Raw genomic sequence first — 13,350 nt, 5'->3', positions numbered from 1 at the left:
GAAATTTATAGCTTTTTTGCATATTTGTTATTGTTCACAAAAAAAAAAGAAGGAAAAAAAAGTCAATTGTGATGATAAATTAGTATCTAATCCCTCTAGCCTCCTATATTCTGGAGCAGCTATAAGGAAAAATATGAGCGAATCGTATGGTATCCCATGACAAACTCTGGGATCTGCTCTGTAACCACTTTTTGAAGAGTGCTTTGAAAACTATTGCTTTTTTATTTCTTTGCTTTGTATATATTTTATACTATACAATAAAAAAAGTTAAAAAGAAAAAAAGAACCTCATTGTGTGTATGTGTGTATGTGTGTCTGCAAGGGAGAGAGCTCTAAAGACAGACAGCGAGACAGAGACAAAGAGGGAGACAGAGAGAGAGAAACTTCTGTACTACTGAGAAATAAGTAGATAGCATTTTGCAGGGCATTCTAAACCTATATTTAAATTGAAATAAATCAGAGCTCTGAATAAATTCAAGAATGACCAATTCCATCTGAGTGGAACAAACAGCTTATGTAACAAACCCAAGGTTCAGTAAAACCTGGAAAGTAAAGTGAACAGATTGAAAGAGTATACAGGGCAGTCCTTTAACTATTGTTTTTTCGATTCCTACCAGTAGTTAAGTCAGGAAGAATCAGAAATTTATATTCTGAATACCACAGGTTATAATTTTTATATGTATTTATAATACATCTACCCCAAAGTGCAAAAGATGCAGGGCTGTCCTGCAGCATGTGTGCTCATTCATTTTCAATTTAATAAATACTTCTTGAATACTTATTATTTGCTTAACATTGGTCTAGACATTAGGGATAAAGTAAATAAGAGGGAAAAGTTCCTGGCTTCATGTAGATAACTTTCTTGTGGAGAAGTTTGAAAATATACTTTTGAAACATTTCAGAAACTAGGTAATGCAATGAAGGGGAGTGGGAGAAAACATGGTAAGGTCTCACCAAAGACCTGGATTAAATGAGAGTGGACCCTGGGAAGATCAGGGGAAAGTGTGTCCCAGGAAGAGGAAACAGCAAATACAAAGTCTTTGGCCTCTCTGAGAAACAGCAAAAGAACATCGAAACTAGAATTACTAAGCATAAGATATTAGTTAGGGTTCTCCAGAAAAAAAGCAAAAAACAACAAACTGATAGGATTTCTATTTTTATCATCTCTATCACAATTCTCTCTCTCTCTCTTTTGCTCGCTCTCGCTCTCACTGTAGCTCTATCTTATCTATATATATGATAGAAGATGAGGTTGGAGAAGTAGATTGAACTCAGATTATGTAGGACCTTGCCAACTTGGTAGATCTTGGTAAGTATAAATTATATTTATTTATGTTCTAAATATAACAAAAGTATTTGTAGGGTTTTTAGTGGTTGTGTGATATGATTTAAATTTAAAAATAACACTGGCTGTTATATGGAGGATGGGTTGTAGTAGAACAAGAGTGAAAGTAGAGAAATGATTTTGAAAGCCATTTTGACAGTGTAGATGGGATAGTGGTGACTTAGACTAGAGTGGTAGACATTGGCGTGGTCAGATTTATAATAAAATGTGAAAGTAGAATTAACAGAATTTTTTAGTGGATTAGATTTGTGTGAATGGTAGAGCACTTCCTGAGATGGTCTAGAAGATGTGATTTAAGTGTTTGGGGGTAGAGGGCATGAAAAGTTCTGTTTTAGACATGTTTTATTTGATATCATCCAAGAGGAGATGTCAAGTAGGCAGTTGGATATAAGTATCTGGATATTAGGGATGTCACAGGTGGAGATACAAATTTGGGAACTGTTCTATAGATTAATATTTTTTTTGTTAAATTATGAGCTCAAGAAACTAGTCCGGGAATTATTATCCATGTTAACTCAACTAGATGTTCCCTGCCTTGAATATTATAGACATAGTTTTGATGCCCAGGAGGGAAAAAAAAACAGATAAGTGACACTACAACTCCATTTAAAGGAAAGCTGTCTTAACTAGGCTTATTGATGGGTGTGTGTAATCCCTGTACCACTGTCATACTGGCCATATTCTACCAGAGGAAAATGTCTATTTAAAAAGTCTAATATACATGATGAAAATTGTCAAATTGCAATACCTAAAGTATTGATGTATCGATTGAATTCTGCATTGTTAATTTTTGTGGAGGTTACGAAGACCAATAACTCTGCCCCTAATGACCTTTTTTTTTAAAACCTTTTTATTGTATAATATAATATATATACAAAACAAAGAAAGAAAAAAGCAATAGTTTTCAAAGCACTCTTCAACACGTAGTTACAGGACAGATCTCAGAGTTTGTCATGGGCTACCATACCATCCTCTCAGATTTTTCCTTCTAGCTGCTCCAGAATGTAGGAGGCTAGAAGGAATAAATGTTTTTTATCATCACAATAGACTTTTTTTCCCCTTTCTTAAAAAATAACATATATACAAAAAAAGCAATACATTTCAAAGCACAGCACAGAATTCATTGCAGAACAGATTTCAGAGTTTGACATGGGTTACAATTGCACAATTTTAGGTTCTTAGCTGCTCTAAGATGCTGGAGACTAAAAGAGATATCAATTTAATGATTCAGCAATCATAGTCATTTGCTAAATCCTATCTTCTCTGTATAACTCCACCATCACCTTTGATCTTTTTATCTATCTCTTTAGGGGTATTTGGGCTATAGCCACTTAAATTTTTCATGTAGGAAGGGGCTGTCAATAATATGGGGTTGGGAGATTGAACTAGCTGATGTTCTGGAGAGGCTGGGCCCTCTAGGTTTCAGGACTTATCTGGTCTAGGGACCCATCTGGAGTGTGTAGGTTTCTGGAAAGTTACCCTAGTGTATGGAATCTTTGTAAAATCTTATATATTGCCCTAGGATTGGCTGGAATGGTTTTGGTTGGGGTTTGGCAAGTTATAAGTTGCAATGTCTAACTGAAGCTTGCATAAGAGCAACCTCCAGAGTTTCTTAACCCCTTTTGGTCAGAGTGTAATCCTAATGACCTTTTAATAAAGCAGGAACTGCAATCTGCACAAAACTGAATTTAAATATGCATATTGTACATGCTATAATGCTATAAATAGATTGCTATAGAGATTCAATTTAGTTGAGATGATGAGTGAGGGTTTCAAATCAAGGAGGCTTCTGAGGAAGGCCTTGAATTTTGATAGGTGGAATAAAGGGAGAGTACTTTTAGATGGAGAGAATGGCATGAACAATGATGCAAAGGCAGAAAAAATTGGCAAGTTTTACACAAGTAATGGCAAATAAAATTGGCTTCAATGTATGAATGACAATCACATTCATTCATTCAGCAAAGAATTATAATAAGCATTTATCTTATGAGGACTTTAACTTTACTGCAAGAGTCTGTAGTTTATAACCCCTTATACTAGAGAATTGTAATTTGTATCCATCTCTTCCTTACTTCTCAGCCCTATGAATTCAACTAAATCACACTGAATAAATATTATACACTATGTAAAAAGAATTAAAATAGGGGCATATATATAATATACATTAAGTGAAGAATGTTGAAACATTGGAGAGGGAGAAATAATTTTTTTCTTGGAGGAGTCAAGAAAGACTTCACAGAGGAGGTTACATTTGAGATTCATAATATGATATAAAAAGCATCTTCAATTTGAGTGCATTATTGCTCTTTATAATATCCACACTATTTTAAGATGTAAGATTTAATCAAAATATATCCTAGCTCACTAATATCAATCATATAACTTCTTTCAAAATCCAGCCTTCTCTGAACTCCTGGCCCCAGGAGAACAGTTTTGATTTTGCCTAATAAATCTACTGTTATCAAGATAATAAAGGAATGGTGATATGAAGACAAGTTAAAAGAAGGGAAAGGCAAAATTGGAAAATGGCGGAAAAATACACTCCAAAATAGCTGGGAAATATGATGCCAGTGTATAAGAGTAAAGGGAATTTAAGTGTTGCTTTCGTCCAAACATTTGGATTTCTTCTAGAGGTTTTAAGAAACTTAGAGGTTTGTGGGACTGTACTTCTTTGAAGAATGAACTATGTGCATTCCAGATTTAAAGGGTATACCAATAATGCTAATAATAATATTACTCATAATGGAAGTAACCTTTGTTGATGTTCTACCTATGCAATGTACTGGGTTCTTTATTTATTTAGTTGACTTTTTATTGAAAGTGCTCACATCCCAAGTGCTATATGATGGATTTTCTGGTATAGAACACCAGAAAACACTATCTATACTATCTGGTATAGAACATCCCAGATAGTAAAATAACAGAGCATTGCAAGTATTCCAGAAGCCTTCTCACATTCCTTAGAGTCACAATCCTCTCTTCTAATACTATGGGCTAGTTTTGTTTGTTTTCAATTGTTTATTTTCTTTCATGTCTGACCTTAACTAATATGTTATTTGAAGTCACATCTTCTTTATTCTCTATTGTGTTTATTCCATTATTCTACTCTTGATTGACATTTACATTTTACAGTTTTTATATATTATGAAGGTGCTGATATAAACACTTTTGTATACACCTTTTGGTGGGCACATGTACACAATTCTGTTGGGTATATACCTTGGAATAGAAATCCTGGGCCATAGGGTATGCTATTATTCAATTTTAATAAGTACTTCCTGTAATACAAAGTGCCTGTGCCAATTTACACTCCCACCAGCTGCACGTGGGAATTTCACTTGCTCCACATCTTTGGAAATAGTTGGTATTTTCTCTCTTCTCCATTTTAGCTGTTATCGTGGGTATGTTCTCATGATATCGTCTTAGTTCTCATTTCCCTGGTGACTAATGAAGCTGAGCATCTATTTCATATGCATATTTTCTATTCATAGGCCTTTTTTTGTGATGTGCATGTTCAAATACTATTAGGTTGTTTGTATTTTTATTATTTATATTTAGTTGTTTTTAAAATACATGTTCTTGGTACAAGTTATTTGTCAGAAATATTTATTTCAAGTATATTATCCCATTCTTTTCATTTTCTTAATGGTATTTTTGTTGAACAAATATTCTTAATCTCAATCTCAATATATAACAGTCCATCCCCTTTTTTGTTTATTGCTATTGCTTACCCCCCTGTTTTCTTCTAAAATTTTTTTTGTTTTATCTTTCACATCTAGAACTTCAATCCAATTGAAATTGATTTTTGAGTATGGGATGAACTAGTGGTCAAGATTAATTTTTTTCCTTAAGGATTTCCCTTTGACCCATGTACTCAGTGCTTTAACTGCACTTCTTTATTTGGGCACTAATTGTTCTAGTTAGTACTTAACAGATAAAGAATTTTAGGGCTTTACTAAGTAACTTACAGAGGTATCATTCAGCAAGGGCATAACATGATCAAATTTGTGTTTTAGAAAGATAACTTTGACCTAAATATGGAGGAAGGACATGCATATGAAATAGGCATATGAAAAAGATGCTAATGATGCTGGTAAAACTGAAGTTAGGAAAACCAATTAATGGGCTATTGCAGCAATTAATTTGAGACATAAAGAAGCAATGATATTAAGAATAGTTAGGGGTAGTTAGATCTGAACGGTATTTAGAAGGCTGAATTTATAACTCTTGGCAGTTTACAGATTAGAGGGGATTAAGGAGAGGGAAGAGTTAGTGGCAGATCTGAGGCCTCTCTCTTGAGTTACTAGATGGATAGTAATGCTATTAACCAAGATAGAAATTTCAAGAGAAGTCAACAATACAATAATTATATGCTGAGTGGTTAATAATATCTCTGGCATAGGGCTAAATGCTGGGGTTACAATGATAAACAAGAGATATACTGCTTGTCTTAAAGTGTCTCGATTTTGTGGGGATATCTAGTTAAATATGCAGTTGCAATAGTGTGTGGTAAGTACTATGTTGAGGGAGGCACAGGGCATTATCAGAGCACAAAGGAGGGCTACTTAACTCAGTCTTGGAATTCAGGGAGGACAGCTACAGAAGGTGGCAGGAGGTGAAGAATAATGGCAATTAACAAGTGAAAAAGCAGTTACCAGAACATTTTTGAGGGAGGAGAAACAACATATGCAAAGATAGAGAAATGAAAGAGAGATAGTATATTATAGGAAGTTCAGTGTTGATGGAACACAGCATGAGAAATAGTTGGGGGAGGGAGACAATACTGGTGAGAAATGAGGCACAGAGTTATATAGTATTTAGATTTTGGTAACTTTGCAGGCCATTTTAGGAATTTTGGAAATTATTTCAAGAGCAGTAGAGGATCCCTGAGAAAGAAATATGCCTTTTCACAGTGGGAAAGAAGCAGGAAGTCAATATGGTAAAATTTCACATGGAGAGTAAGAGAAATGTATTTTGTTTATTACATTTAGATGAGGTGCCACTGTAAAATTCCCTGGGGGAAAGCTCTGGGATGAGGCTTTAGATCTGGTGAGTTATTAAAGCCGTGAGACTGAATGACTTCCTTAGGCAAAAATACTGGAAATTTGGATGATATCCATAGTGTGAAAGGACATTAGTACTCTTCGATGAGTTTGCATTTAGTTAGTGTGCTGGTTTGAATCTGGTATGCACCACAGGAATTATCATGGTTTTAATCCATTGTTATGGGGGCAGACCTTATTGTAGGGGGGAACTTTTGGTTAGGCTATTTCTATTGAGATGTGACCCAGCCCATTCAAGATGGTTCTTAATCCTTTACTGGAGTCCTTTGCAAAGAGGATAAATGACAGTAAGAGCCCAGAGAGTTTAGAGAGAAAACCTCAGAGATGCTAAGAAAGGACTCACAGGAGCTGAGAAAGTCATTGAAACAAGAAGCTAAACTTGGGAGAGAAGGACCGTTAGACTTTGGCCATGTACCTTCCTATGTCACAGAGAAGCCTCACATGCCTTCCTTTGAGAAGGCATTGTCTTGTAGATGCCCTCATTTGGACATTTTCACAGCCTTTGAATTGTGACTTGTAACCATAAATCCCCATTGTTAAAAGTCAGCCCATTTCTGGTATATTGCACTCCAGGAGCTTTAGCAAATGGAAACAGTTGGCAAGCTAAGCTTTGGATTAGTTAATGATGATAAAAACTATGAATTAATTAGAAACCTATGAATTCACTAACAATCTTATTGTTAATGAATATTCTAAGATGAAGGCTGTTTTCTAATGAAAACATATACAATCAGCAGCATACTATTTAGTTTGGGTGTGATTTTTGGATAAGTTACTTAATTTTTCTGAGCTTTAGCTAGTTCATGGTGAAATGTGGGAAAAAATAACTCTTTGGCAAATTATTGTGGGATTGAAGTTACATAAAATCTCTAAGGTTTCTGTCACAATAGGTGGCTAAAAATGGTACCTGCAATTATGATGCATTTATAATTGATTGTATTATTGTCATTATTAGTACTCTTGACTGTCTCAGAAGAAAGAGTAGGCAAACTGTCTAGAATAGGAAAAGTTAAGAGGCTATGAAACCAAATAGGACATTATTATAATCTTCCACCTGAAAAGTTGTAAGAGCTAGAATCAGGATAGTAGCAGAGAACAAAAGGTAAAGGAGAGCCTTTAGAATCAGAAAGATAGAGGTTGGAATCCCATCTTAAAACCTAATGTTCATATTGTTTACCATTATGTAGAAGAATGTAAGCACTCACATGTCTGTTGAATGAATAAGTGAATGAATTAAAATATCTGTGTTAATTCTAAGAACTTAAGTGTACATTTAGTTATAAAAATAAATGCAGGGTGGGCCATGGTGGCTCAGTGGTAGAGTTCTTGCCTGCCATGCTGGAGACCTGGGTTCAACTTCCAGTGCCTGCCCATGCAAAAACAAAAAAGAAAAAAAGAAAACAGCAGAGAATATTGTTCCAAAGACTACAACTGAGAACAAAATATGGGGAATATAAAGAACAGATTTTGGTTTCATATAAAGAAACCATTTCTCTCATAGTCACAACTGGATCCCTATGGAAGTGGTGAGTTACCTGTCATTAAAGATGTGCAAGAAAGGATGGATAACAGCCCACTGTGGATGTTTTAGAGGAGATTCAAACATCAAGTTTTGAACTGGATACTTTTAATTCTGTGAGATTTGATTGTTGTGTAAAATTGCCTATGCACATTACTTGGTGGATTATGAACTTCTTTTTCTTGAAGTAGGATAGGATATCTGCTCTCTGACATTGGTGTTGAGTCAGGAAGGGTGAAATCCAACAAATAATTGGACTCAAGATCATTACTTTGGGTGACAGCAAAGAGACAAACCAAATTCTTTGGTGGATATTATGTTCTGAAGAGTTTTTCCTTTCATCACTAATCCCTCCAATTAATTGGATAGGTAAAGGTGATTTTTAAAATTACATATTTGTTATTCCTGAAATGTGTAACATATACATTTGACAAGCTGTCTTTAGACTGCAGTCCAATCTTCCTGAATTATTGATGCAATAATGAGGACACGCCATAATTTTAAAACTGCCCAAACATCTTTCTGGAATGATAAAAATAGAAGATGCTGTCTCTTTTGGAGATAGGCGCACTTGGTCTTTAGGGAAGGGCCATGTTTAAGAGTGTTTTGGGTTATGCACCCATATATTTTTACTGGGGTAGCCTTGATTCTTAGAGAAGAAGGAAATGAATTGGCTTCAGCAATCAGGTGGCTGGCCAGGAGCTAAAGAGGGAAAGGGTTTTAAGAGATCCTTGTGAGAAACATGTCTAGTAGTTACTAGGAACAGTAATATTAAATACTAAAGGATTTCCTTTACTGTATTCTTATATCTTATTCTCAAGCTAAGTATTAAACATGACAGCCTTTTGATTATATGCTTTTTAAAAGGCATTAAAACATATTCTTTGAGGAGAAAATGGACTGTAGGGAACTTAAATGCCATGGGGAAATAGTTATAAGATTATCAGAAAGGAATGATGGGAAGCTCAGTATAACATGGAAACAAAAATGACCCCAAACTGAGAAAATGTAAAAATCCCTCAGCAATATTTTACAAGATATCTGTATGCACTCACGCATTATAGAGGTTGGACTGTTGTAATTTACCTACTAAAAGAAAGGGTGACTTCTGAAGGGTGAAGGACTTGGAACCATTTGTGACTCTTTGCTTAAAAATTATGAATGTCACTGAGAAAAGAAGAGAATAAGAGAATGAGAAAGAGATAGAAATAGAGAATTATAAATCTAGAGGGAAAGGTAGTATTAGAAAAAGTAGAAAAAGAGAAATACTGAGAAAAATAGAGTGGAGCAAGGGAGGGAAGGAAAGGAGATGAGATAAGGACAAAAAGAGAGAAGAGAGAAGGAGAGAGAGAGAGAGAAATGTTTACATGGGTATTGTCTGTGGTAAAATGAATCATCCTACATTTGGCTTTACGAACACAAACTCTCATCATGCTGGGTTCCACAACTTCTTCTGTGAACACCAAAAACATGTCTTTTCCACAAGTGAAGCCATCACATGCCTAAGGACTTTCATATTTTCCATAGATGCAGGTGTTTGCTGAGGACTTTCTTCACAGCCTCTTTTACCTCCTTATTCCTCAGGCTATAGATGATGGGGTTCAACATTGGGGTGACCACTCCATAAGACAGTCCAATGATCTCATCAGATGTTTTTGTGTCCTTTGACTTGGGCTTCATGTACATAAAAAGGGCTGAACCATAGAACAAAATTACCACCACCAGGTGGGCTGAACAGGTAGAAAAGGCTTTCTTTCTCCCTTCAGCAGAATTAATTTTCAGTATTGTAGAGAGGATGAAAACATAGGAAATGAAAATTAACAACAGAGGAATAATCAGTAAAACAATACTTGCCACTGTCATGACGAGCACATTTATGGTGATATCCGAACAGGTAAGTTTAAGAAGAGCCAGTAACTCACAGGTAACATGATCAATGACATTATTCCCACAGAAAGGCAATATCATTGCTAGAACTGTTTGTATTAGGGCGATCAGAAAGCCTATGCTCCAGGACCACGCAGCCATGTGCACACATAGCACTCTGTTCATGATGATGGGGTACCTCAGTGGGTTGCAAATAGCCACGTACCGGTCATAGGCCATCATTGCCAGGAGAATACACTCAGTGGAGCCTAAGCCAAGGGAGACCGCCATCTGCAGAGTACAGCCAATGAAAGAAATGGATTTTCTCTCAGACCTAAATATGATGAGCATTGGAGGAATGAAAGAAGATGTATACCAAATATCCAAGAATGACAGGTTCCCAAGGAAGAAGTACATGGGGGTGTGGAGGCGGGAGTCCAGGATGCTGATGATAATGAGGAGGCTGTTTCCTAGGAGGATTATCAGGTACGTGATTAGGCAGAACATGAACACAGAAAGCTGGAGCTCTGGGTATTGGGAAAACCCCACCAGAAAGAATTCAGTCACCGCAGAAAAATTTCCCATCTCCATATGCCCATGTCACCTGCAGAGTTCAGTTAGGACATGACTCAGGGAAATGTAAATTTATAGTGCAAATTAAAAAAAATCACTTTAAGTGGCATTACTTTGTTTGATTTTTTAAGAACTTCTCAGGAAATCAAGATGGGCAGGAATATTTTAATTTTATTGGTGATAAAATTGAAGTACTTGAGAGATTCAATAGTATTTAGGATTATGCAACAGCAGAGGCAAGGCTACCAATATCTCCAAGAATTGTGTTGGGATATGCCAGGCCTGTAAGAAAATAATAGAGACAATATAATTTCAAATGTGGTTATAAAGCAATCTCATTGTTAATGAATATTCTAAGATGAAGGCAGTTTTCTAATGAAAACATATACAATCAGCAGCATACCATTTAGCTTGGGTGTGATTTTTGGATAAGTTACTTAATTTTTCTGAGCTTTAGCTAGTTCATGGTGAAATGTGGGAAAAAATAACTCTTTGGCAATTTATTGTGGGATTGAAGTTACATAAAATCTCTAAGGTTTCTGTCACAATAGGTGGCTAAAAATGGTACCTGCAATTATGATGCATTTATAATTGATTGTATTATTGTCATTATTAGTACTCTTGACTGTCTCAGAAAGGAAAAATCATTAGTGTTTTTAAGATGATGGCATGAAAGTTTGGGACCCTAATGGAAAGGCTTTGAATATTTTCTCTTCTAAAATGGGCATCTATTCATTCTTCTTTCAAGGATCAGTTGAGAGTTAATCTGAAAACATTTGAGACTGGTCCCCAGGAGCTTCCAAGGGCTAAAGAGCCTGGTTTCCTATTATGTACAGGTGTTTTAGAACCTGGAATTTCCATTCCCTTAGTATTCATTACTTTTGTATTCCTCTAAATTCTGCATTTCTCTCTTCATTTTTTTTGTCACCAAATTTGTAGATGTGTATTTTATTTTTTTTAGGCAAGTTAATATTATTTTACTCAATACTTAGTGATAATTTTCTCTTTCAATCTTTATATCTGATGCTTTGGAATGCATCCTCGAACTTTTATACTATTTTTATGTCATAACAGTGAACATTCTGAATGAATATATGAAAATGTGCATATAATAGTACCTGACACAAAGTTCTCACTGCATATTGGTAAATATTTGTGTGACTGAACTAATGACAGCTAATATTTATTGAGATTTAGCTCTGTTCCAGGTACTGTTATACTCACATTTCATGTCTTAACATATTTAATGTTCACTGCAACCTATGAGATAGGTGCTATCTATATCCCTATTTTACAGTCGACCATACAAAGCGAAGTTAAAATAGCTTGTCCAAGGTTACAAAGTGAGAGCCAGACTTTAATACTGGGAAGTCTGGCTTCAGAGTCAGCCATCAATGGAACACCACTCTACCTCTCACAGAACAGATCCCATTTTTTACCTCTGGATCCCATTTTACTACATATGGGTTGCAACCATATTATTGAAAACTCAGCTATTTTAGTCAATTGTTTCCTAGTTGTTTGATGTGATACCCAAGCAAAACAGTAAACTTTTAGTACAAGGACTGTGCCTTATACTTTATTGTATTTCTGTGATAGCTTGTATTTACTGGACTGTGGCTGCAGAATGAGAAAATGTCTCCCTTATCTTACCCTTAGCCCACAGCCACACATTTGCCCGGCTTTCCTGTTTCCAGAGATCATGAAAGTTACATAGGGCAGCCCTCCTGTCTTCTTCATTACCTTTCTATATATTTTTTATCTCCCTATTAGTGAGTTATTGCCTAAATAATTGTTTGGGGGAGATTTTAAAAAGAGATAATGGTACCAATATTTTAGAAACTTGGAAGAGACTCCTTTTTTCCTGTGCTTTCCTGCTCAGTTCCCACTGGTACAATTTCCTCAAAGGTGTGAGTTGAGGCAGTTTTTATTCATTTGAGCACAGCTGTTACAAAGTAGAAGGAAGGAGAGGAAGAAAAGATTTAGGATAAGGAGAGAAGTCAATTTTTCCTGTTACAAAAGAGCACTGACTTTACTGCTTATATTCTGGGAGGTGGAGTGTTAAGGAGAAAGGGATGAAAGAGGCAGGGCTCACTTTCTCTCTGTTAAAAAAGGTCCAGGATGGAAGAGGTCATTTTTTCCATATCTAGAGTCAATAAGAAAAAGTAGAAAAACACAGAATCAACCCATCATAAAATGCTCATTTTTAACCTCTCCATCTTATTTTGTGCCACATCCCCTTTACCCATCCCATGACTATGGGAAGGGAAAAGTTACTGGAAAGTCTATTCCCCGATAAACATCATTAGTCTTGCCTAAAAAGCTACTCCAATAGAATGATATAATCTAGGCAAAATGGTGGACTATATATATATATATTGCTATGATATACAACTTCAACAAAAGTCCTTCTCAACTGGATTGCCACCACTAAGTCCCTATAATTTAGAAAATTTCAAGCCATTTCTTCAGGGTAGTAGAAATACCTTCTACTCTCAAGACCATGGGCCAATAAATTCCCACTGTGAAGCCAACCCATTGCATGGCATTTCTTCGGCAGCCAGGAGAAGTAAATTTAGAAAATTTAAAGCTACTACTTCTCCCCTCCCTCTGGCTCTCCAGCAGCCAGGCTGGACTCCTGCAACTTACTCCAAACACTAACCTCTTTCATTTTTTGCTTTTATAAATGCTCTTATCTTAAACTGTAAGAGCCCCTCCCAGATGGTTATTGCCTTTTCCAGGAAAACTTTGTTACTTTCTGTTCTGCAGAACTATATGCTCAACTCTCTCATAGTACCTTCATTTATTCATTTATTCAAAACTTTGCATGGCAAATACTGTAGTAATTACTAATCCAATTGTGAAAAAATAGATGCTCACCTTCAAAACATTTGCTGAACACAAGAGTTATTTTATTCTTTTCAGAAACAATATCTATACTACATAAATGGTTTAATGTTCAGAATCATGGAAAACTTTGCAAAT

General features: G+C 35.6%; 1 protein-coding gene and 1 long non-coding RNA gene across 2 annotated transcripts in view; one reads left to right on the top strand and one right to left on the bottom strand.

The window, feature by feature from the left end:
* Positions 1-13,350, top strand: part of LOC143659398 (uncharacterized) — a 95,960-nt gene that overhangs the window by 58,850 nt on the left and 23,760 nt on the right. The window lies entirely within an intron of this gene.
* Positions 9,439-10,383, bottom strand: LOC143659385 (olfactory receptor 13D1-like). Its single transcript, XM_077132281.1, has one exon. The coding sequence runs from the start codon at positions 10,381-10,383 to the stop codon at positions 9,439-9,441; it is 945 nt and encodes a 314-aa protein (XP_076988396.1).

This window comes from Tamandua tetradactyla, chromosome 2 (genome assembly GCF_023851605.1).
Source record: "Tamandua tetradactyla isolate mTamTet1 chromosome 2, mTamTet1.pri, whole genome shotgun sequence".
NCBI classification, from domain to species: domain Eukaryota; kingdom Metazoa; phylum Chordata; class Mammalia; order Pilosa; family Myrmecophagidae; genus Tamandua; species Tamandua tetradactyla.
Note: the sequence above shows the minus strand (reverse complement) of the source record. Positions and strands in the feature narration are given on the sequence as shown.

Bases quoted from the DNA above. Each gene is read 5' to 3' on its own strand.
- LOC143659385 (XM_077132281.1), bottom strand. From the start codon at position 10,383: ATGGAGATGGGAAATTTTTCTGCGGTGACTGAATTCTTTCTGGTGGGG.